This window comes from Otolemur garnettii, unplaced genomic scaffold (assembly GCF_000181295.1).
Source record: "Otolemur garnettii isolate 467f Iridium unplaced genomic scaffold, OtoGar3 scaffold00062, whole genome shotgun sequence".
In the NCBI taxonomy this organism is placed as follows: domain Eukaryota; kingdom Metazoa; phylum Chordata; class Mammalia; order Primates; family Galagidae; genus Otolemur; species Otolemur garnettii.
In genome coordinates this window covers 10,712,739-10,734,170 of record NW_003852457.1, presented here as the reverse complement: position 1 = coordinate 10,734,170, position 21,432 = coordinate 10,712,739, and the positions used below count along the sequence as shown (strand labels likewise).

Sequence of the window (21,432 nt, the reverse complement as noted above, 5' to 3'; positions counted from 1 at the left end):
AGACAGGAGACTGGCTTGAGCCCAGGAGTTGGAGGTTGCTGTGAGCTGTGATGCCACAGCACTCTACCCAGGGGGACAGCTTGAGGCTTTGTCTCAAAAAAAAAAAAAAAAAAAAAAAAAGTCTGTGCTTCAGGAATGAAAAAATATTCCATCTTTTCTTCCTGATACTTTTGGTTGACCTGGTTAGAGGTTCAATTTCATTGATTCTCTTTTTCAGTAGAAACAGATTTTAGCTTCATTTTCTTTTTTAAATCCATTTTTCCTGTATCCATCATAATTGACTTCTGTCTTTTACTATTTCCTTCTTTCCTTGGGTTTGTTTTGCTTTTTTTCTAGTTTTTTTAAAGTGGAAGCTTAAATTGCAGATTTAAGACTATTTTTCATTTCTAATATAAGTGTTTAATATTGGAAACTTCCCTTTAAATACTGTTTAAGTGGATTCTCCAAAGTTTAAATATATCGTATTTTCTCTCTCATTCAATTCAGAATATTTTCCTGTTTTCTTTGAGACATTCTTTTTGATGGATGCGTTTGATAGTAATATGCCATTTCCAAATAGTTGGTAATTTTCCACCTATAATTCTGTTAATGATTTCTGGTTTAATTCTGTTACAGTCAATGAAAAGATTTTGAATAAGTTCAATTCTTATAAATTTGGTGAAGTCTGTCTTAGTTAATGTTTCATGTGCTCTAAGAAGAATGAGTAGTTTGCTGTTTTTACACGAGTAGCATTTTATAAATAGGTCAAATTGGTCGATATGTTATTCATATCTAATATATATCCCTGCTAACTCTTTTTCCTTCTCAGATCTGTCGCTTACTGAGAGATAGGCCATCAAGCAAAATTGTGGATTTGTCTGTCAGTTTTTGCCTCTTATACTTTGTCAATCTCTCGGTTCTGTTTCCATTGATTTTTTTGATCCTCTATTTCTGCTCTAGTCTTTTATTTCTATCCTCTGCTTTTTGAGTTAAATCTGTTCTTTATTTTCTAGCATCTTAAGATAGAAGATTATTGATTTGTAATCTTTTTATTTATTTATTTATTTATTTTTGAGACAGAGCCTCAAGCTGTTCCCCTGGGTAGAGTGCTGTGGCATCACAGATCACAGCAACCTCCAACTCCTGGGCTCAAGCGAGTCTCCTGCCTTAGCCTCCCAAGTAGCTGGGACCACAGGCGCCCGCCACAACGCCTGGCCATTTTTTGGTTGCAGCCATCATTGTTGTTTGGTGTGTCCGGACTGGATTCGAACCCGCCACCTTAGGTGTATGTGGCTGGCACCTTAGCCACTTGAGCCACAGGCGCTGAGCCTGTAATCTTTTTAAATATGAACACTTCTAGCTATACGTATCCCCCATAGCTCTAGCTGCATTCAGTAAGTTTTGGTATGTTTTCGTTTTTGTTCATCTCAAATTATGTTCTAATTTTCTTTGTGATTTTTGCTTTAACCAATTGGCTAATTAAGAATGTACTGCTTAATTTCTATGTACTGTGAATTTTCCTTCTGTTATCCATTTCATTGAAGATACTGTGTATGATTTGAATCCTTTTGAATTTATTAAAGATTGTTGTATGGACTTGGTGTATGTTCTATCCTAGAGAATTGTCCTGTGAACTTGAGAAGAATATGTATTATGTTGTTCACAGTAAAGTTTGGTTGCTCTTTCTGTTTGTTTGCTGTCAGTTCTTTTTCTCCTAGCAATAAATTATTTCAGTTTTGGCTTTTTTGCGGGGTGGGGGGAGATGGTTTCACTCTGTTGCCCAGGCTTAAGTGCTGTGGCATCTGTAGTCACGGTAACTTCAGACTCTAGGGTTCAAGCAATCTTGCTTCAGCCTCCCTACTAACTGGGACTATAGGTACCTGACATAATATAATGCCCAACTAAGTTTTCTATTTTTAGTAGAAATGGGGTCTTGCTTTTGCTTAGGTTAGTCCTAAAATCCTTAGCTCATGTGATCCTCCTGTGTTAGCCTCCCAGAGTACTAGGATTACAGACATGAGCTCCTAGTCTTGGCCCTAAAATACCTTATAGCTCATTAACATAGTTGTCTTTTAAATGACAAGAGAAGGAAAGAATTACCAAAAAAAATTATGTTTTCTGGCCAGTGCAGTGGCTCACACCTGTAATCCTAGCACTCACTGAGGCTGACAGGGGAAGATTGCCTGAGCTCAAGGGTTTAAGATCAGCGTAGGCAAGAACAAGACCTTGTCTCTACTAAAAATAGAAAAAATTAACCAAATATGGTGATGGGCACCTGTAGTCCCAGCTGCTAAGGAGACTTAGGCAGCAGGATGGCTTGAGCCCAGGAGTTTGAGGTTGCATTCAGCTGTGATGATGCCACTGCATTCTAGTTGGGTCAATAGAGTGAGACCATCTTAAAAACAAAAATTATGTTTGCTTACTATCATTACTATCTTTATATCTTGGTGTGGATTTGCGGTAAATCTATGTCTTTTCAGTTCATCCTGTGAACTCCTTTAGTATTTCTTGTAAAGCAGATCTAAAAAATCATTACTAAACCCAAGGTCACCTAGATTTTCTCCTGGCAATAAATTATTTCAGTTTTTCCTTAACTGAGATGTCTTAATTTACTTTTTATTTTTTTGAGACAGAGTCTCACCTTACCGTCCTCTGTAGAGTACTGTGATGTCACAGCTCCCAGCAACCTCCAGCTCCTTTGCTTAGGCTGTTCTCTTTGCCTCAGCCTCCCGAGTAGCTGGCTCATGTGATCAGGTGCCCACCACAACACTGACTATTTGTTGTTGTTATTGTTGTTGTTGCTGCAGTTTGACCGGGGCCGGGTTCAAACCTATCATCCTTGGTATATGGGGCTGGCGTCCTACCCACTGAGTCACAGGCGCCACCCTGCTTTTTAGTTTTTGGTGATAGTTTTGCTATCTGTAGAAATTCTTGATTGACTTTCTTTTAGCACTTTGAATGTGTTATCCCACTGCTTTCTGGGTTCTATAGTGTCTGATGAGAGAAGATTGCTATAATCTTGTTGAAGATCCTTTGTATGTGACAAGATATTTTTTCTCTTCCTATTTTGAGGATTTCTTAGTATTTGTTTTGTTACAGTTTGACTATGATGTGTGCGGGTACATATGATTTTAAGTTTATCTTGGAGATCATAAAGCATCTTGAATGTGTAGACTGTTTTTCTCCAATGGATGTTTTCAGACATTCAGATAATTCTTTTTGCCCCCGGACCCCAATTAAGCATATGTGACACCATCAAAACAAGTATTGATATGCTTGATGGTGTCACATAGGTCTGTGAAGGCTTGTTTAGTTGTCAATTTTAAAAAGTTGTTTTAAAAATTTTTATTGTTTCAGGTTAATTTGAAGGTATAAAGAATTAGGTTACAATATTTGCATTTGTTAGGTAGAGTCCTTCTTATAATTGAGGTGTGCCATATACCTTACCATTGTGCCCTTGAAGTGGGAGCACACCCATCCCCCTCCCTCTTCTCTCTGTGCTCCCTTGTTCCCCTGCCCCCACCTTGAATTGATTTGAGTTTTTCTCTTATGTGGGTGTATATTAGATTGTCTACTGGCTTTGTATTAGTATTGAGTACATTGGATTCTTCCTTCTCCATTTTTATGATACTGTTACTAAGAAGAATGTATTTCAACTCCATCTAAGTTAATATAAAAGATGCAAAGTCCCCATCTTTTTAATGGCTGAATAGTATTCCACGGTATACATATAGCACAGTTTGTTAATCCATTCTTGGCTTGGTGAACATTTAGGTTGTTTCCACATTTTGGCAATTGTAAATTGAGCTGCAATAAACATCTAGAGCAAATGTCATTATGATAAAATGATTTCTTTTCTTCTGGGTGGATGCCTAGTAATGGGATTGTAGGTTCTTCAGTCTTTTTTCTTTAGATCCTGAGACTGGATAATCAAACCAAATTATTTTTAGTTTTCTGTGTATTCCTTCTATTTTCCATTACTCTGATTTCTCTTTCCTGTCCTCTTTTGAACTAATTTTTTAATAGTATTCAGAATTCTTCTAAAATTTTCTATAATTTTAACTATTCATGTAATTTTTTTAGTGCTTGCTAATAGAATTTATAATATATACATGAAACTTTACAGAAACTATTTAGAATTATTATTTTTTCTTTTCAAGTAAAATATAGAAGCATTAGAACTATATATATATTTTTAACACTCTTCCTTTATGATGGTAGTTATTGTGAATTATATCTACATACATCAAAAATTTTACCAAATTTTGCATTCCACAATCATATTTTTAAAAACCTAAAAAGTGAACAACAGTTTATTTATCACAGATATTTACCATTTTCTGTATTTTTTCATTCCAAGCATTCTAGGATTCCCTCTACTATTTTTGGCCTACCTATAGAACTTTCATTTGGTTCACAGTTTTCTTTCAGCACTTCAAAAGTGTCACTGTCTTTTAGTCTCCATGATTCTTTGTAGATTTTGGATACAAGTCCTTTACCAGATAGGTGTTTATAGGTATTTTCTCCTGGTTACATGGCTTGTCTTTTAATTTTCTTAACAATGTCTTTCACAAAATAGCAGTTTTTAGTGAAATCTAACTTAGCAATTTTTTTCTTTCATGGATCTTGCTTTTGGTGTTTTATCAAAAAAATTATTAGTAAACCTAAAGTCACCTGGATTTGCTCCTATATTTTATTCTAGAAGTTTTATAAGTTTTACACTTCATATTTATGTCTTTAATGCATTTTAATATTTTTTGTGAAAGATACAAAATCTGTGCATGGATTTATTTATTTATTTATTATTCATACAGTGTCTCACTTTGTTGCCTAGGCTAGAGTGCCATGGCATCAGCTCAACTCACAGCTACTTCAGACTCCTGGGCTCAAGCGATCCTCCTGCCTCAGCCTCCCAAGTAACTGGAGCAATAGGCATCAGCCACAACACCTAGCTAATCTTTCTGCTTTTATTAAAGATGGGGTTTCACTCTTGCTCAGGGTGGTCTCAAACTCTTGAGCTTGAGGGATCCTCCAGCCTTGGCCTCTCAGAGTGCTGGGATTACAGGCATGAGCCACTGCACCCAGCCTGTATGGATTTATTTTTTTGTACACATTGTCCAGTTGTTTTTGCACTACTTCTGGAAAAGACAGTTCGTTGAATTTCCTTGCGTATATTTGTGTGGGTCTGTTTCTTGGCTCTCTGTTTTGTTCCATCATCTATTTGCCTATTTTTTCACTAATACTATCTATCCTGATGATGGAAGGTCAATACAGAGCATCCCAAAAGTCACCTCTGAAGTTACCATACATAGGAAAATGGGGTATTATGGCTAAATATATCCAGTTTGCAAAATATTATAAAATCTCTAAAATTTAATAAAATATTCTGTGTTGACCACCTCTTTATAAAATTTTGTAGTTAATATTTTCTAAAGTTATTTTAGCTTTTTACCTTTATTTTTGTGTATGTATAATGACTTTAGGGGCAACTTTTGGGACACCCTGTAGTAAGTCTTAGAGTTTTATGGTGTCAGACCTAGTATTGTTTTTGTCTATTTTGTGTCTTTTATCTTTCCATATAAACTTTAGAATAAGTTTGCCCATACCTGCAAAATAACTAGATGGGGTTTTGATTGGAATTGTGTTAATTCTGTAGGTCAAGTTGAGAAGAGTTGACATCATCACAGTATTGAACATGGAGTATGTCTCCATTTATTTACATTTTCTTTTATTTATTTTATCAGAATTTTATAGTTTTCTTTGTAAGTATACATATTTTGGCATTTTAATCCAGTTTTGGGTTTTTGTGCTAATGTAAATGGTACTGTGTTTTTGGTTTCAAATTCTTATTTGTTGCTGGTTTATTAAAAGGCAGTTGACTTTTGTATATTCACTTGTTATTTTGTAAAACTTTAATAATCAATATTAGTCCCAGGAGTTCCTTGCCTATTCTTTGTGGGTTTTTTTTAATATAGCCAATCATGTCATCAGTGAACAAAGACAGTTTTATTTTTTACCTTTATAATCTTCATGCCTTTTATTTCCTTTTGTTTTATTTTATTATTTTTTTTGTTTTATCTTGTTAGACTTTCTAGTATGATGTTGAATAAAAGTGGTGAGAATGTACATTTTTGTGTTGCCCTGCTCTTGATCTTATGATGTTATCTGGGTATATTTTTAAAAAATTAAATATCAAATTCCAAGAGTGGAAGCAACAGTGAGGTGGAGGAACTGTCTTATACCACCAGGCAGCATTGCTGGTCTGGGGGTTGGAGCAGCGCCCTTGGACTAGGGGTGGGAGACTGGAGAAACCCTAGAGGCTGTGCTGCAGTTACCAACCTCCCAACCAAGCCTCAGGTATAAGGTAGATGAGCTTGAGTAAGATGGTAATTTTTTTTTTTTCTTTTTTTTGAGACAAAGTTTTGCTTTGTTACTTAAGCTGGAGTGTGGTGGTGTCATCATAGCACAGTACAGCTGCAACCTCAAACTCCCGGGGCAAACTGACTGCCCCAGTATCCCGAAGAGCTGGGACTACAAGCACATGTATATTGGCTAAAGTTTTTCTTTTTCATGGGGATGGGTTCTTACCCTTGCTCAGGTGGTCTGGAACTCCTGGCTTCAAGTGATCCTCCCCTCTCAGCCTCCTAGAGTGCTAGGATTATAGGCAGACGTGAGCCACTGTGTCTGGCCCTGAGGCTTCTTATAGTTGTTCCATCTTGTCTGGAAGTACAAGTCTTCAGTTTCTTTTGAAATCAGTTATTTCATTATTTTTGTAAATTAGTATTTAATGGCATGTTTTATTACTTCCTCTTTGCAGAAACCTCCCAGTGAAGAAGTAACTAGCCCAGCCAAAAGTGCATGTACAGGTGGGACTGAAGTAACAGTACCTTTTTTCAGTAAATCTGAAGAACCTGAGTCTGTTAACAAATCTCCTAGTTCACCACTTGTGTCTTCTGAAACTGCAGACAAACCTGTAGATTTGTCTGCTAGAAAGGAAATTGATGCAGATTCTACAAGCCAAGGTAAAACTTCATACGTGAGGCAAAGAGTAAAAAAAAAAAGTGTTTTTATTGATAGAGATATGATTATTAGGGAATACAAAGCATTATGACTCTGAACTAGCCTGATATTAAAAGGCAGTAGTTTCTTTACGTGGTAATTTCCTTTGCGAAAGTCTTTTCAGTTGAATATTATTTGAATTATATTATCACTTGAGCATATTTTAAATATTTTAATTATATGCAACATAATTATAGAAATACTACAATGTAGGTATAAAATTTTTTGGTACTACTTAGATGACTTTCTCTACCAGCCTTAAAACTTACTAGTATTCAGTTAATAGTAACTAATATGTTGTATTGCTTTCTCCTTTGTTTTTCCATTTCAATTTTTGGGAGGAGTAAGTGGGAAGTATCTTTTAAAACTGCATTTTTTTATGTGTTTACCTTGTCTACATTACCTGATTTTTTTTTTTAAGAAACAGTTTTAAACATTACAAATAGTATATTTATGTAGATGGTTCAGAGTCTTAATGTGTTAGAAGAGGAAGGTAACTTCACACCTAAAAACTCAATACATTTTCAAATGAGGAAAGTAAGGCACAAGACTTTGAGAGATCACACAGTTACACGTTGGCAGAATTAAGAACCCGAAAGTCCTAATGCCCAGGTGTAAATGGGATGTTTAGTTTTTATGAGCTTATTATAATACAGAACACAAAGTTTTAAACAGATACTTCCTAAAACCCTGCCTTTGGCTGAATGCTTGTTTTAAAGCATATAAACTGTAGTTGCTTTCCATCTTTTTCAGTGTTGTTTCTATTTTTATAGAAAGCTGAAACTGTATAGTTCTATATCTGCCTTAATATAGATAGGTCTGTATTTCTATATGGTACCCATAAAGTTAATAATATTGAAGAAGCTCGGAATTGGTTATATTTGTAACTTACTAGAATATGAATGCTAACACTATTCCACCACCCCCACCACCCACCCCACCCTACCCCCGGTCCTATAGTATAGAAGGCCTACTGTTCTTTCTGAGACCTGGGTAAAGCTTTGATGTTTAAATGAAATATTAAATTGTTCTTTTCCTTTTGCCAGTAGAAAGCAAAACAGTTTCATTTGGATTTGGAAGTAGCACAGGGCTGTCATTTGCAGACTTGGCTTCCAGTAATTCTGGAGATTTTGCTTTTGGTTCTAAAGGTAAGATTAGGAGATATTTTAGCACAAGTGAAATAAACAGTCATTTATTACAATGTTATAACTCAATTGGGAGATTCTTCCTCTACCCCTTCCCCCAGTTTGTTTAATGTTTCAATAATGAAGGGCTTCTACATTTTATTTTGGACATTTATTAATAAAATCATAAAAGTTATCTCTAATTTAGTGTAAGTCATTCTGATAGTCCTCCTCATCCTGATGTGCGGAATCATTTTTCACCTTGGGATTATCCTGACTTTGATAACATTGTTCTTTTGACCTGATTTTTAGATACGACTTGTGGATATTTCACGATTTTTTAATTTACATTTTTAAGAGGTGATTTTGTAGTTTCCTCTTTTTTTTTTTTTTTTTTGGTTTTGTAGTTTTCTGTTTTGCACTTTCTGTGGAGTTCAATATTAGGGTGATGCTAATTACTGTGCTTAGCTTTTCTGTCTTTCAGTGTTGTTTCTACTTTTAATCCACTTTGGTAGCATTTGTAGAAAGTAATCCACTTCCTTTATTATTTCAAGTTTATCTCCATATGGCCGTTCATTGTATAGTGTTTTCTTATTCTTGTAATGCGTTTCATATCTGTGATGATGGCACTACCTACATTGATCTTGTACAAGATGTTTGATGTGCGGAATAAATTTTCTTGAAGATATATGCTTTAATGATGAATACAATTCTCAGAATACTGTTCTTCCCACTTAAATATTTACATTTTTTGATAGCTCCTGTCACCTACAGAAACACATAGGTGTTTAAAATACCTTCAGATATGATGTAATGTTAGAATTCATGGCTTCACTGATACTGTTTATTTTTGTTTTAATTTATTAAGTAGCTTGAAATCAAAAGTATTATGTCAAATAAGTACAACCATGCACTGGATGTAATTATTCACCAAAATAAAGCCAAATAAAAATTGTTAGGCTGCTTGTTATTCAGTGTACCTTTTAAAAGTACTATGTCAATATTATGCTCAGAATTAGGAAATAGATAAGACTTAAAATTATCAAAAGGGAGCCATGCCTTACTAAGCCTTACACACTCACTTCTCACTACTATTTGCCATTCTTTTTTTGCAGTTTTTGGCCGGGGCTGGGTTTGAACCCGCCCCCTCTGGTGTTTGGAGCCAGCGCCCTACTCCTTTGAGCCACAGGCGTCGCCTTTATTTGCCATTCTTTTTTTAAGATAGAGTCTCACTATGTCACCCTTGGTAGAGTACTACGGCATCACAGCTCACAGCAACTTCAAACTCTTGGGCTTAAGCGATTCTCTTGCCTTAGCCTTCCAAGTAGCTGGGACTACAATGCCCAGTGCTCAGCTATTTTTTTGTTGTAGTTGTTATTGTTGTTTGGCAGACCTGGGCTAGGTTCGAACCCACCAGCCCAGGTATATGTGGCTAGCACCCTAGCCACTGAGCTACAGGTGCTGAGCCTTTTCCTTTTTTTTCCACCGAGACAGTGTCTTACTCTATTGCCCTGGCTAGAATGCCATGGCATCAGCCTAGTTCACAGCAAACTCAAACTCCTGGGTTCAAAGCAATCCTCTTGCCTCACTCTCCCAAGTAGCTGGTACTACAAGTATCTGCCACAAACCTAGCTAACTTTTCTATTTTTAGTGGAGACAAGATGTTGCTTTTGCTCAGGGTGGTTTCCAATTCCTGAGCTTAAGGGATCCTCCCATTTTGGCCTTTCAAAGTGCTAGGATTGTAGACATGAACCAATGTGCCTGGCCTACTTGTCATTCTTAACAAGATTATATGTTAGAAAAGCTTGTATTTCATTTTCAAACATTCTCACTTTGTTTTGTTCTTGTGTTTGGCAGGAGTTTGTATACTTTTAAAGGAAGCCGCTTTGGGCTTTAGCGATTCTACTTTTGTTTTTATTTAGCTTTAAATTTTGTTATTTTTGTTAAATTTCTTGTATGTGGAATGCTTACTTTTTAGATGTGTTTGTTAAAAATAATTATTTGAAACTATAAGTGCTCTGCAGTTTTCTTTTAGATTTTCATAGAGAATTTTCATACTTGCATATTTCAGATGATTTAGTTTCTATCTTCTTTCTTCTGCATTTAGTGAAGCCTGTAGGATTTAAGAGTTTGAGAATGTGGATTTTTTTTTAATTTTTTTTAATATGTACCTCTGTACTTGGCATTAGATGGTCTCTTTGGTCTTTAAACTTCTTTTGTTTACTTTTAGACTTAGAGTCACTGCTCTTGGCTCTTCATTATACTATTTGTGTGGTGGTTGCCTTTTCATCTGTTCATCTTTCTATCTCTTTTGTTTCCTTTTTTTTTGTTGTTGAGACAGAGCCTCACGCTGTCACCCTGGGTAGAGTGCTGTGCCATCACAGCTCACAGCAACCTTAAACTCCTGGGCTCAAGCAATTCTCCTGCCTCCGCCTCCTAAGTAGTTGGGACTACAGGCGCTCGCCACAATGCCCGGCTGTTTTTTGGTTGCAGCCATCATTGTTGTTTGGCAGGCCCGGGCTGGATTCAGACCTGCTAGCTCAGGTGTATGTGGCTGGTGCCTTAGCCTCTTGAGCCACAGGCACTGAACCTCTTTTGTTTTCTTTTATTTCTTTGTGTTTTATGTTCATTTTTTTTTCTGAAAATTCTGTGCATACAGGTCTGTTGACTATTCCATGTATGTTGTGTAATATATCTTATGCAAGCAAAACTACACCCACCTTTGATACAGCTTGCTATTTCATCACATTTGCTTCAGACTTTTTAATGTTTTTGCAAAACACACAGAAGCCTCCTAGGCACTCTTATCTAGAATTGTTATTTTGTAATTTATACTGATTATTCACATGTATACCTTTTCTACTTTGTAAATTTTCTCTTCTGGTCTCTTTAAGGAAGGAGTTTTCAGCTTTTGGCTTTCTCTTCAAATTATCCAGGAGCCCTTTTAAAAAGAATAACTATATTGGCATTTCTGAGTGTGACACCCAGACACTGATATTTTACAAAGTAATTGTTCTAATACACAACAAAGGCAGAAAACTACTGTTTTAGAAGAATTTAAACATTTTTGTGCCACATATATCCTAGGGTTATTTCCAGTTAAAGATCCTGGATATTTTTGAGTTTTTCCCTTTTTTTTTTGAAGACAGAGTCTCATCCTATTGCCCTGAGAAGAGTGTTGTGGCATCACAGCTCACAGCAACCTCAAACTTGGGCTTAAGCTATTCTCTTGCCTCAGCCTTCCAAGTAGCTGGGACTACCAACGCCTGGCTATTTTTTTCTTGCATTTGTCATTGTTATTTTAGCTGACCTGGCCGGGCTCAAACCCAACAGCCTCAGTGTGTGTGTCCAGTGTCCTGTGGGTGCCACCCCAATTTTTCTCTTATCCTGATCATCAGTTCCTACTTTCAGAAAGCCTGGGGTTGTGATTTACTTATTTTCAAATCATTTCTTCTGTATGTCCCTTTTTTGTATTTAATTTTTTTCTCCATTAAATCTTCATTAGAAGTTGATTTATTGGCTTGGCGCCTGTGGCTCAAGCGGCTAAGGCGCCAGCCACATACACCTAAGGTGGCGGGTTCGAATCCCCAGCCCGGGCCTGCCAAAAAACAATGATGGCTGCAACCAAAAAATGGCCAGGCGTTGCGGCAGGCGCCTGTAGTCCCAGCTACTTGGGAGGCTGAGGCAGGAGACTCGCTTGAGCCCAGGAGTTAGAGGTTGCTATGAGCGTGATGCCATGGCGCTCTACCCAGGGGGATAGCTTGAGGCTCTGTCTCAAAAAAAAAAAAAAGTTGATTTATTTATCCACATGTTCTTTCTTTAAGGTGCTGAGTTACCTTTTTGGTGCTCTGTGACATTTTCCCTTTCTTCCGAGTCTTTAGCATAGATTACAGGGTTCTGTAAGTAATAAAAAGATAAAAGAGATGTTTTTTTCCTCTGAGATAGTGGGGAGGGAATGTGGTAGGATGGGCCATGTAAGTTAAGGGGAATGGAGAAAGAACCTTTTAGTTCTCAGGATCTTTCAGAATGGAGGAGATAGGCCATCACTGTCTCCTGCACTGAAGTGGTAAGCCTTACCAATGTAGTATCCCCTGAAGAAAGGGTAATTCAGAGACCTTCTCCAAAGGCTACTTACCAATCAACCTGGCCAAGAAATCTAAATTCTAACACTAGGTTCTTCAGGAAGAAGATGAGGTGTGGAAGTTATAAACATGTGTTTAGGCTATTGTGGGTAGTTTGAAAGTAGCAGATTTGGCTTGTTCAAGGACATTTTTAGGTTCAAAAGTTATTTTTCACATGTGATAAAAGACTTTATGACAGAGATCACTTCTGAAAGCTGAGCTAAGTTTTCAAAATTTTAGGTATGTACTTTCAAGAACCTACTTCATTAGTGGAAATTCTTATGTAGTTCAGTATGAAGTTTACCTAAGGCAGACCATCTTATCTTTGTGACTGAGCAAAAACAGTACTAAATGTACTTTATGCTCACTACATGAGTTGAACTTGCCAGAGTAATATAATTTTAAACATTTTTATTAGCTATATATTTGGAAATTAGATGCATTAATGAAATACTCTAACAGTAGGATAAAAAACTTGCAAAAATATAACAGTGTTTCAGAACAGTAACAAAAAAAACAAACCAATGTTTAAATATCCTAATTTATCCACCAGATAAAAATTTTCAGTGGGCAAATACCGGGGCAACTGTGTTTGGAACACAATCAACCAGTAAAGTTGGCGAGGATGAAGAAGGTAGTGATGAAGAAGTAGTTCATAATGAAGATATCCATTTTGAGCCAATAGTGTCATTACCAGAGGTAAATGTTAAGGAATGAAAATTTTACTAATACTTCATTTTTCATTTTAAGATTAAAGCTTATCCTGGCTTGATTGTAGGTATATTGTTGTTAGCATTTGAGAATATTTACAATTTGAAATGGAAGCTCAATTTATTGGGCATCAGCCTTTCAGTATACACTGTCTGTCTGAAGTTTTCATATGAATGTTGCTTGGTAAATTTCCATATGCAATTGTTGGGAAAAGCAATTTTTTTCATATGTTGTAGAATATCATGTTTGTTTTTAAAACATAATAAACTTTTTTTTTTTTAGAGACAGATCTCACTTTGTTGCCCTCCATAGAGTGCTATGACATCACAGCTCACAACAACCTTTACTGTGAAAATAGATCTTTACTCTTGGGCTTTAGGCGATTCTCTTGCCTCAGCCTCCTGAGTAGCTGGGACTACAGCCGCCCGGCTATTTTTTGTTGTTGCTGTTTGGCCAGGGCTGGGTTTGAACCCGCCACCCTCTGTATATGGGGTTGGTGCCCTACTCACTGAGCCACAGGCACTGCCCCATAATAAACATTTTTGAAATCTCTTCTGTCCTATAAGGAAGGCATTTAATTTCCAAGAAGAGAATGAGAATGAATACTGTGTAAAAGAAAATGGTTTTTTTTTTTTTTTTTTTTTTTTGAGGTAAAAAATGGGGCATTTTAGTAAAGAGTATTCAGACCACTGGGTGGCCATCTAGAAAGGGTAACATTGAATCTATGTTTCCTGTTAAATCCCAGTGCAAATTCCAAATGGATTAAAGTGGGTTTTTCCCCCCTTTTTTTAAAGAAAAGATTTTGAAGGACAAATCAGTTTTTCACTGCCTCAACAAAATCAGATGTATTCCTAGCTTTAGGATATAATTTTAATAACACAGAAGTTCTGTTAAAATCATCACAAAGAAAATATCTTTTAAGGAATTTTGATCTTTGGAATTTGTTATAGAATTTATTATAAGCAACTGCTTAAATAAATCTATGTACTATTACAGGTAGAAGTAAAATCTGGAGAGGAAGATGAAGAAATTTTGTTTAAAGAAAGAGCCAAACTTTACAGATGGGATCGGGATGTCAATCAGTGGAAAGAGCGTGGTGTTGGAGATATAAAGATTCTTTGGCATACAGTGAAGAACTACTATCGGATCCTAATGAGAAGAGACCAGGTCTTTAAAGTGTGTGCAAACCATGTTATTACCAAAACAATGGAATTAAAACCCTTAAATGTTTCAAATAATGCTTTAGTTTGGACTGCCTCAGATTATGCTGGTGAGTTTCTACATTCAGATGCTACTTTTCATATTGTGGACTTTACTAAAATCCATAACAAAGGTATGAAACAATTTATAACAGTTAACACAAAGGTCCTGTTTCTTTTTTCTTCAACAGATGGTGAAGCAAAAGTAGAGCAACTTGCAGTGAGATTTAAAACTAAAGATGTGGCTGATTTTTTTAAGAAAAAATTTGAAGAATGTCAACAGAATTTATTGAAACTCCAGAAAGGACATGTATCACTGGCAGCAGAATTATCAAAGGAGACCAACCCTGTGGTGTTTTTTGATGTTAGTGCAGATGGTGAGCCTCTAGGACGTATAACCATGGAACTATTTTCCAACATTGTTTCTCGAACTGCTGAGAACTTCAGAGCACTGTGCACTGGAGAGAAAGGCTTTGGTTTCAAGAACTCCATTTTTCACAGAGTAATTCCAGATTTTGTTTGTCAGGTAAGTATTAACTGTGTATTACAATTAAAGTCTAGAAGAGTCTACCAGATTAATTTGGGAAATTTGAGTGTTTTTCCTTGGCCTCATCCTATCTTTCTAAGATTTCTTTAGTTATTCCACACATTAGTTGGTGTCACTACCCCTTTACCTACCCCTACTGAAAACTTTCTGCCTAAAATAGTTTAAACTTTTAATACTTGAAACCTAATAGAATCTGAGTGGTAGGAAAAAGATCTTTTCATTTTTTATTTTTCTTTCCAAAAATACATATTTCTTAGTTTTCAAACTGCATTCTTAACACTACTGGGTTATTTTTAAAAATTTGTCCGGTAGTGATGAGTTCTGTGTATATTTTAATGTTTTATTTGGATTCCTACTAACTGAAATCTTTTTGCAGGGGGGAGATATCACCAAACATGATGGAACAGGTGGAAAGTCAATTTATGGAGACAAATTTGAAGATGAAAACTTTGATGTGAAACATACCGGTCCTGGGTTACTCTCCATGGCCAATCGAGGCCGGGATACCAATAATTCTCAGTTTTTTATAACATTGAAGAAAGCAGAACATTTGGACTTTAAGCATGTAGTGTTTGGGTTTGTTAAGGATGGCATGGATACTGTGAGAAAGATTGAATCATTTGGTTCTCCTAAAGGGTCTGTTAATAAAAGAATAAGTATCACAGAATGTGGACAGCTATAAAATCATTGATTTTCATAGTAAATTTTTTCTGTATAAGCAGTTGAATTGAAGCTTAGCTGTTAAAGGCAATATAGTAATTATGTTCAGCTTTTGAAAATGGACGTTTTTGATGTATAAATGTAAAAATGCAGCTTATAGCTGTTGTCACTTTTTAATGTGTTATAATTGACCTTGCATGGTATGAAATAAAAGTTTTAACACTGGTGTATTTCAGGTGTACTTGTGTTTATGTACTCCTGATATATTTGTATTACAATGGAACAATATTAATCTTGTTAAAAGCAATAGACCTTCTTAAACTATTGAAGGAATATGATATATGCAATTTAAATTTTATTTCCTTTTAAGATATTTGGACTTCTGCATGGATATACTTACCATTTAAATAAAGGGACCACAACTTGATAATTTTATTTTAGATTTGAATATATTTGATAATCTTAACTATTTGTTGTGTTCATTTATGCATACTCATTTTTGAATAGGTAGAGCAACAGAAGGTTGAGTTAACTGAAGTGCTCTTCTGTAATCTTTACGCCTCCTGTATAGCTATAAGTTAACTTTTAATAGAGTACCTTTCTTTCTTAAAATATGTAGCATTCTGTGCCTTTTCAAAGGTATTAAATTAATTTTTACATTTTAAACAAGTTGACTATTTTCCTTGGTTGTATTTATGGGGTTTTTTTGTTTTTTCCTTTTTAAACTTTCATCTGTCTCTACTACCTCAGAAACTGCAGCTTGGTTCCGATGATAGATTTTGCATTTTTCCTTGCAGTTATTGTGATAAACTATGAATCACAGTGATTTTTAGAAAGTCCATACCATGGTCTTGGTTAAAGATTTGCTTTATAATAGATTGTTGCAGTTCTTTTTCTGGTGAATTTTGTAGCAGAAATAGAATGACAATTCATAAGAGCCATGACATGTAAAATAATTAATTACTTGTGCATCTAGTTGTCATTCTAGTACTAGATGTAAGGAGACAAAGTCAGTAAACTCAAAGTAGCATGTAATTTTCTAAGTTTGATACACACAGAAAAGTATTTGGAAATGGCTTGCATCAAATATTAGGTAAACTATTGAGGAAAAGAGGGTGTTCTTAATTGACCTATTCATAGAACTACAAAGAATCCAGTTAGAGAACAAAATTTTGTACATTCCAATCATGAATTTTGACTGTTTTCCACCTTCCTATGTTCTTCCCAGTGAAATTATCTCATTTTGTTTAGTGAGAAAAGACAGGTTTACTCATTCTAGGAAAATTTGGAAATAGAGTATCCTATAGTAAATACTTGTTCAACTATCAGTCATACACAAGGGGAGAAAATGTCCTAATGGGTGATAGAATATCATCACTCAGTCCACTTGACCCCCAAACCATACTTGAAATCAGTATATCCAGATGTGTTAGTTGAACCATGAAAAGAACATGGACTACATATGTGCACATTTAATATTGCAAATTGGTTTCTTTTGAGACCTATGTAATATAAATTGATGTAAAGTGTGTTATAACTTTTTAGCTGGAACAATTGATGACTTTGTCATGAGTTTTGAATAATTCTTAAGTAAATGTAAGTGCTTTTAAAGAGACTTTTTATGGATTTCTGTGCTATCCTAAAACATTAAAGTTATGAAATAGAAAGCTTTAGCAAAACTTTGACCAAAAATTTGACAAAATGACATGTAAACGGACTTTTCCATTATTAGTATTCCAAAGATGCTTAACCATGACTTGTGGCATTTTTATAAGAAAGTCTTTGTGTCACATTTTGGGAAAGGACTTTGTGATTTCTCTTTGTTAATCACTGATGTGGTATAAACCCACAATATGTATTTTTTTTCTTTTTTTAAAAGATGATTGGATTTTATATTGTCTCATTAAAATCTGCTTAAAGATAGAATAAAGTAATTCATTATTTGTACATTTTAAGTGGTACTTTATGGCAAAAAAGCATTATTTTCAATTTTCATATAACTAATTTGTTAAAAGTATTGATCTTACAACACTTGGGCATTTAGACAACTTTAAGAATAATCCATAGAATCTCATTTGTTACTCCAGACTTGCAGTTTACAGTTACAATTTAGAAGAGTAAATGATTACATCAGTACAGTTCAGCAAGAGACATTAAGTGGTTGTACAATTGTCTCCCTCAGTCTCTGTTGAACATAGATTTTCAGGTTGGGAAACCATGGCAATAAATATTGAGCACCTGCTAAGTGCTAGGCAGTTGTAGGCACTGGGGAAATTTGGTTTTTTTTTTTTGCAGTTTTTGGCCGGGCCTGGGTTTGAACCTGCCACCTCCGGCATTTGGGGCTGGTGCCCTACTCCTTTACCGTGCACAGGCGCTGCCCAGGAAAAGCTGTTTTTTTAAAAAAGCAGTTTTTTCAAGGAACTTAAGTTTTAATTATTGTGTTACCGTTAACCACATATGGAACATAGAGAAAGTAAAGAGGTAATCCTCTGCAATTTCTACGCCTAGCATTCCTTTTCTTTATGTTTTTCTTTTATATGACAGTTAACAAAGCCCACCTTTGATGAAAAGCCAGGTATACTTTGGGAAGTGCAAATGCCCCCAACTTGCACATTAAAATATATTCAGTGCGAGCTGCAGGGGGGCTCTGCAGGCTGATTCAGCCTCTGTACCTTCGGCTCGCACATGGGCCGGTCGGCCGCACTGCTTCCGTGGCACACTCGGGTAGACGCGGAGCCACTTGTTCTCCTACATCTGTAAGGTGAGAACCGGGACTAAGGAGACATCTGCGAGGTACAGCCCTATCGGCCGTACGTAGCCCTAGGGGCCGGATCTACGTCATGACGCACGCGCGCAGCGCAAGCCCCGCCTCCACCGCGCCGAGCCGCGGGTTTGAACGCGGTTCCCGGGGAGACCGCGGTGGTTGCGGCGCGCCATGGACCGCAGGGTAGTCAAGCCGCCGGGGCAGGATTTCGTAGTGGAGCGTCTCAAAAGCCGCTACGGACTAAGGGGCAGCTGCCCCGTCGAGGTGAGGCCTCGAGGAGGGTCGGGGCCGCTTTGCGGGGCAGGAGGCTGCTGGGAAAGCCAGTTCAGTGGGGTCCTGTGGCTGCTGGGGTTTGGACGCCCGCAGATGTCCATCGCAAGCTTAATGTTATGCACAGCATTGGTACGGCGTTGTAGAAGTTGTGCAATTTGTACTTTGAAATGCGAGCAGAGTTTAGCAAAATGATTAGATTTCTTTTTCAGAGCATCTTACCTAAATGATTTCAAACTTAAAAGTTGCAGAACTCCCTAATATCCTTTACTTGAATTCACTAGTTGTTTTCCCGCCACATTCTCTTTATCATTCGTTCTCTCACTCTCCATACACATTTTCCCCAATTTGAGGGCAATTTGATGGCGTCATGCGTCTTTATTCCTAAATATGAATAATTTAGTGTTTTTCCTGAAAATAAGGACATTCTTTTTTATAAGGACAGTAGTATTTTTAGGAAATTAAGCACTGGTGCAATGATACTGAGCAATCTATAGTTCATGTTTAAGTTTTGCTAATTATCTCAATAATGTCCTTTGTAGTAAAATTTTTGCCTGGTGCATATCCAGTCCAAGAGTGAACTTGACTACTCTGCGGTCCATGGCGCGCCATTTGGTTGTCTCTTGTTGCCTTCAATCTGGAAGAAATGCCTTTGTTTTTAGTAACGTTGGTAGTTTTAAAAAGCGTAAAATTATTTATTAGAAGGTCCATCAGGGTGGGTTTGCCTGATGGATAGATACCTCGATTAGATTCTGGTGGTGCGTTTTTGGCAGGGATGGGAGATGAGTGATGGGCGGTGAATCAAGAGGTACATGATGTTGATGATGAATCAAGAGGTACGTGATGTTGGTTTGTCTCATTATTGGTGGTGTTAACTTTGGTCACTTGGTTAAGGTGGTGTCTACCACATTTCTCCACCATAATTTTCATAATTTTGCCTTTGTAATTAATATGTAATTTGTGGGGAAATAACTTGAGGCAGTAAATTGATTCTTAGAAAACAAATTAAATATGTCTTTTTTTTAGTATGAATTTTCAGATTTTCATCAGGCTGAATATAAGAGAAGCTCTCTAACCTCCCTAGGTAAGCCATTAGAGTATTTTGTATAAAGGGGCTAAATTAACAAGGTTAATTTGAGAGGTTTTTGAAAAAATACTGTTTAGACTTATGATCAGTGCTAAATCTCGTGATACTGAGCTTTCTTTTATCCTGGTAATAAGCTAATAGTAATGATGATTCTGGGGGTAAATGTATTAAGATATTTTTGGAAATCCAATTAAATTACTTATTTTGGTATTTTAAATTATAGTATGTCAGCCTTGATGATGTTAAACATTAAACTATATTGAGTAAGCGAGACAGTGGTCATGGAAGTTGGAACCTGCTAAGGAGTGTGTAACAACTCACCTGCTGGGAAAAAAAAGCAACCCCCCCCCCCCAAAAAAAAACCTTTATGTTGGGTAAAGAAAACTAATGGGGTTTTTTTGGTTTTTTATTTAGGTACAAACTTTCCTAAGTCATTAGGATATTAACTGTTACATTAGAAGAGGAATTTGTCAAAAAATGTACTTGAAAAAAATTGAGATGGAGAGCTTATAATGTCATGTGATAATTTATAGCTAACATGTATATCTGTTAATATGTATTAAATTCTGGTTTATTAATTTATTAGTGCTTCTTAGGTTATGTTGTTACTAGTAAGTCTAATCATTAATGTTTGGGAGAATTGCAGCAAAAACAGTATGTCTTTAAATGTTCATCAGATGTGGCAATTTTTTTCCTAAACTATTTCACTTTGAATTTTGGAATCATTTATTCATGTTTGCTTTGGTGAATTATGCCAGCTAATTGGATAAGCTGGTATAATTATCTTTAATGACTTGATTTGAAAAACACTCTTCTGAAACATTCCTTCAGAATGAAAAAAAATTCCAGATAATACTGAGTCCATTATATTAAACTCTCTTAAATTAAAATTGTACTTTAGTTTGAAATTTGCCCCCAAATTTCCAGTCTTCCAAAATATAACTAAAAATTTTAGTTAAATTTATTTATTTTTGAGACAGTGTCTTAATGCCATTGCCCTAGGTAGAATGCTATGGTATTGTAGCTCACAGCAACCTCAAACTCTCTGGGCTTGAGCAATCCTCTTGCCTCGGCCTCCTGAGTATCTGGGACTACAGGTGTTTGCCACAACACCAGGCTAGTTTTTGTATTTTTAGTAGAGACAGGGTCTCTATCTTGCCCAGGCTGCCCTTCAACACGCGAGTTCAAGCAATCCACCTGCCTTGGCCTCCCAGAGTGCTAGGATTACAGGTGTGAGCCACCTTGTCTAGCTATAGTTAAATTTAAATTATCATTAAATTTCCGAGAGAGTAAAGATGACTATTAGAGAAGGGTTTATACTTTTCTTTTTTTTTTTTTTTGAGACAGAGTTTCACTTTGTCACCCTCAGTACAGTGCTGTGGTTTCATAGCTCACAGCTACCTCAAACTATTGAGCTCAAGTGATTCTCTTGCTTTAGCCTCCATAGTAGCTGGGACTACAGGCGCCCACCTCAACACCCGGCTATTTTTAGAAGTAGAGTTCTGTGCTTGCTCAGGCTGGTCTCAAACCTCTGAGCTCAGGGGAGGCCATCTGCCTGGGCCTCCCAGATATCTAGGATTACAGGCGTAAGCCACCGTGCCTGGCCGGATTTATACATTTAGAAGTACTTCAAATCTTGTCACAGAAATTGTCCTTTTCTTTTTATTTACTGAATTTAATTGTAGGCTAACAATTTATTAAATATTTGAGCACCAAAGAGGTATCATCTTTAAGTAGAAAGGCTGGATTCTGTATTTTAGTCTAGGTTCTGAATTTGCAAGTTATACATTAGCTGGCTGTGTTATTTGGAAAAGGTGGCATAGTTTTTCTGATCCTTAGCTTCTTAACCTATAGAATAGGGTTAAAAGCACCTATTCTGCTTGTTTCATAGGGTTATTGCTAGGATCAAGT

General features: G+C 36.3%; 2 protein-coding genes across 5 annotated transcripts in view; both read left to right on the top strand.

Moving 5' to 3' along the window:
- LOC100950429 (E3 SUMO-protein ligase RanBP2) overlaps nucleotides 1-16,337 on the top strand; it is a 99,326-nt gene extending 82,989 nt beyond the window's left edge. Inside the window, exons 25-30 of one of the 3 annotated variants that reach the window (XM_023514935.1) lie at nucleotides 6,797-7,001; nucleotides 8,085-8,186; nucleotides 12,837-12,982; nucleotides 13,991-14,264; nucleotides 14,385-14,719; nucleotides 15,117-16,337. In XM_023514935.1, the coding sequence (XP_023370703.1) occupies nucleotides 6,797-7,001; nucleotides 8,085-8,186; nucleotides 12,837-12,982; nucleotides 13,991-14,264; nucleotides 14,385-14,719; nucleotides 15,117-15,422 (1,368 nt within the window). In that variant the 3' untranslated portion in view covers nucleotides 15,423-16,337. The remainder of the gene's footprint in view (nucleotides 1-6,796; nucleotides 7,002-8,084; nucleotides 8,187-12,836; nucleotides 12,983-13,990; nucleotides 14,265-14,384; nucleotides 14,720-15,116) is intronic. The other 2 variants (XM_003792896.3, XM_023514934.1) reach the window with 2 other exon arrangements.
- Nucleotides 16,338-18,335: 1,998 nt separating this feature from the next.
- CCDC138 (coiled-coil domain containing 138) overlaps nucleotides 18,336-21,432 on the top strand; it is a 128,345-nt gene continuing 125,248 nt past the window's right edge. For both annotated transcript variants that reach the window (XM_003792897.3, XM_023514936.1), the window contains exons 1-2: nucleotides 18,336-18,428; nucleotides 19,461-19,518. In XM_003792897.3, coding sequence (XP_003792945.1) covers nucleotides 18,336-18,428; nucleotides 19,461-19,518 — 151 coding nt within the window. The remainder of the gene's footprint in view (nucleotides 18,429-19,460; nucleotides 19,519-21,432) is intronic.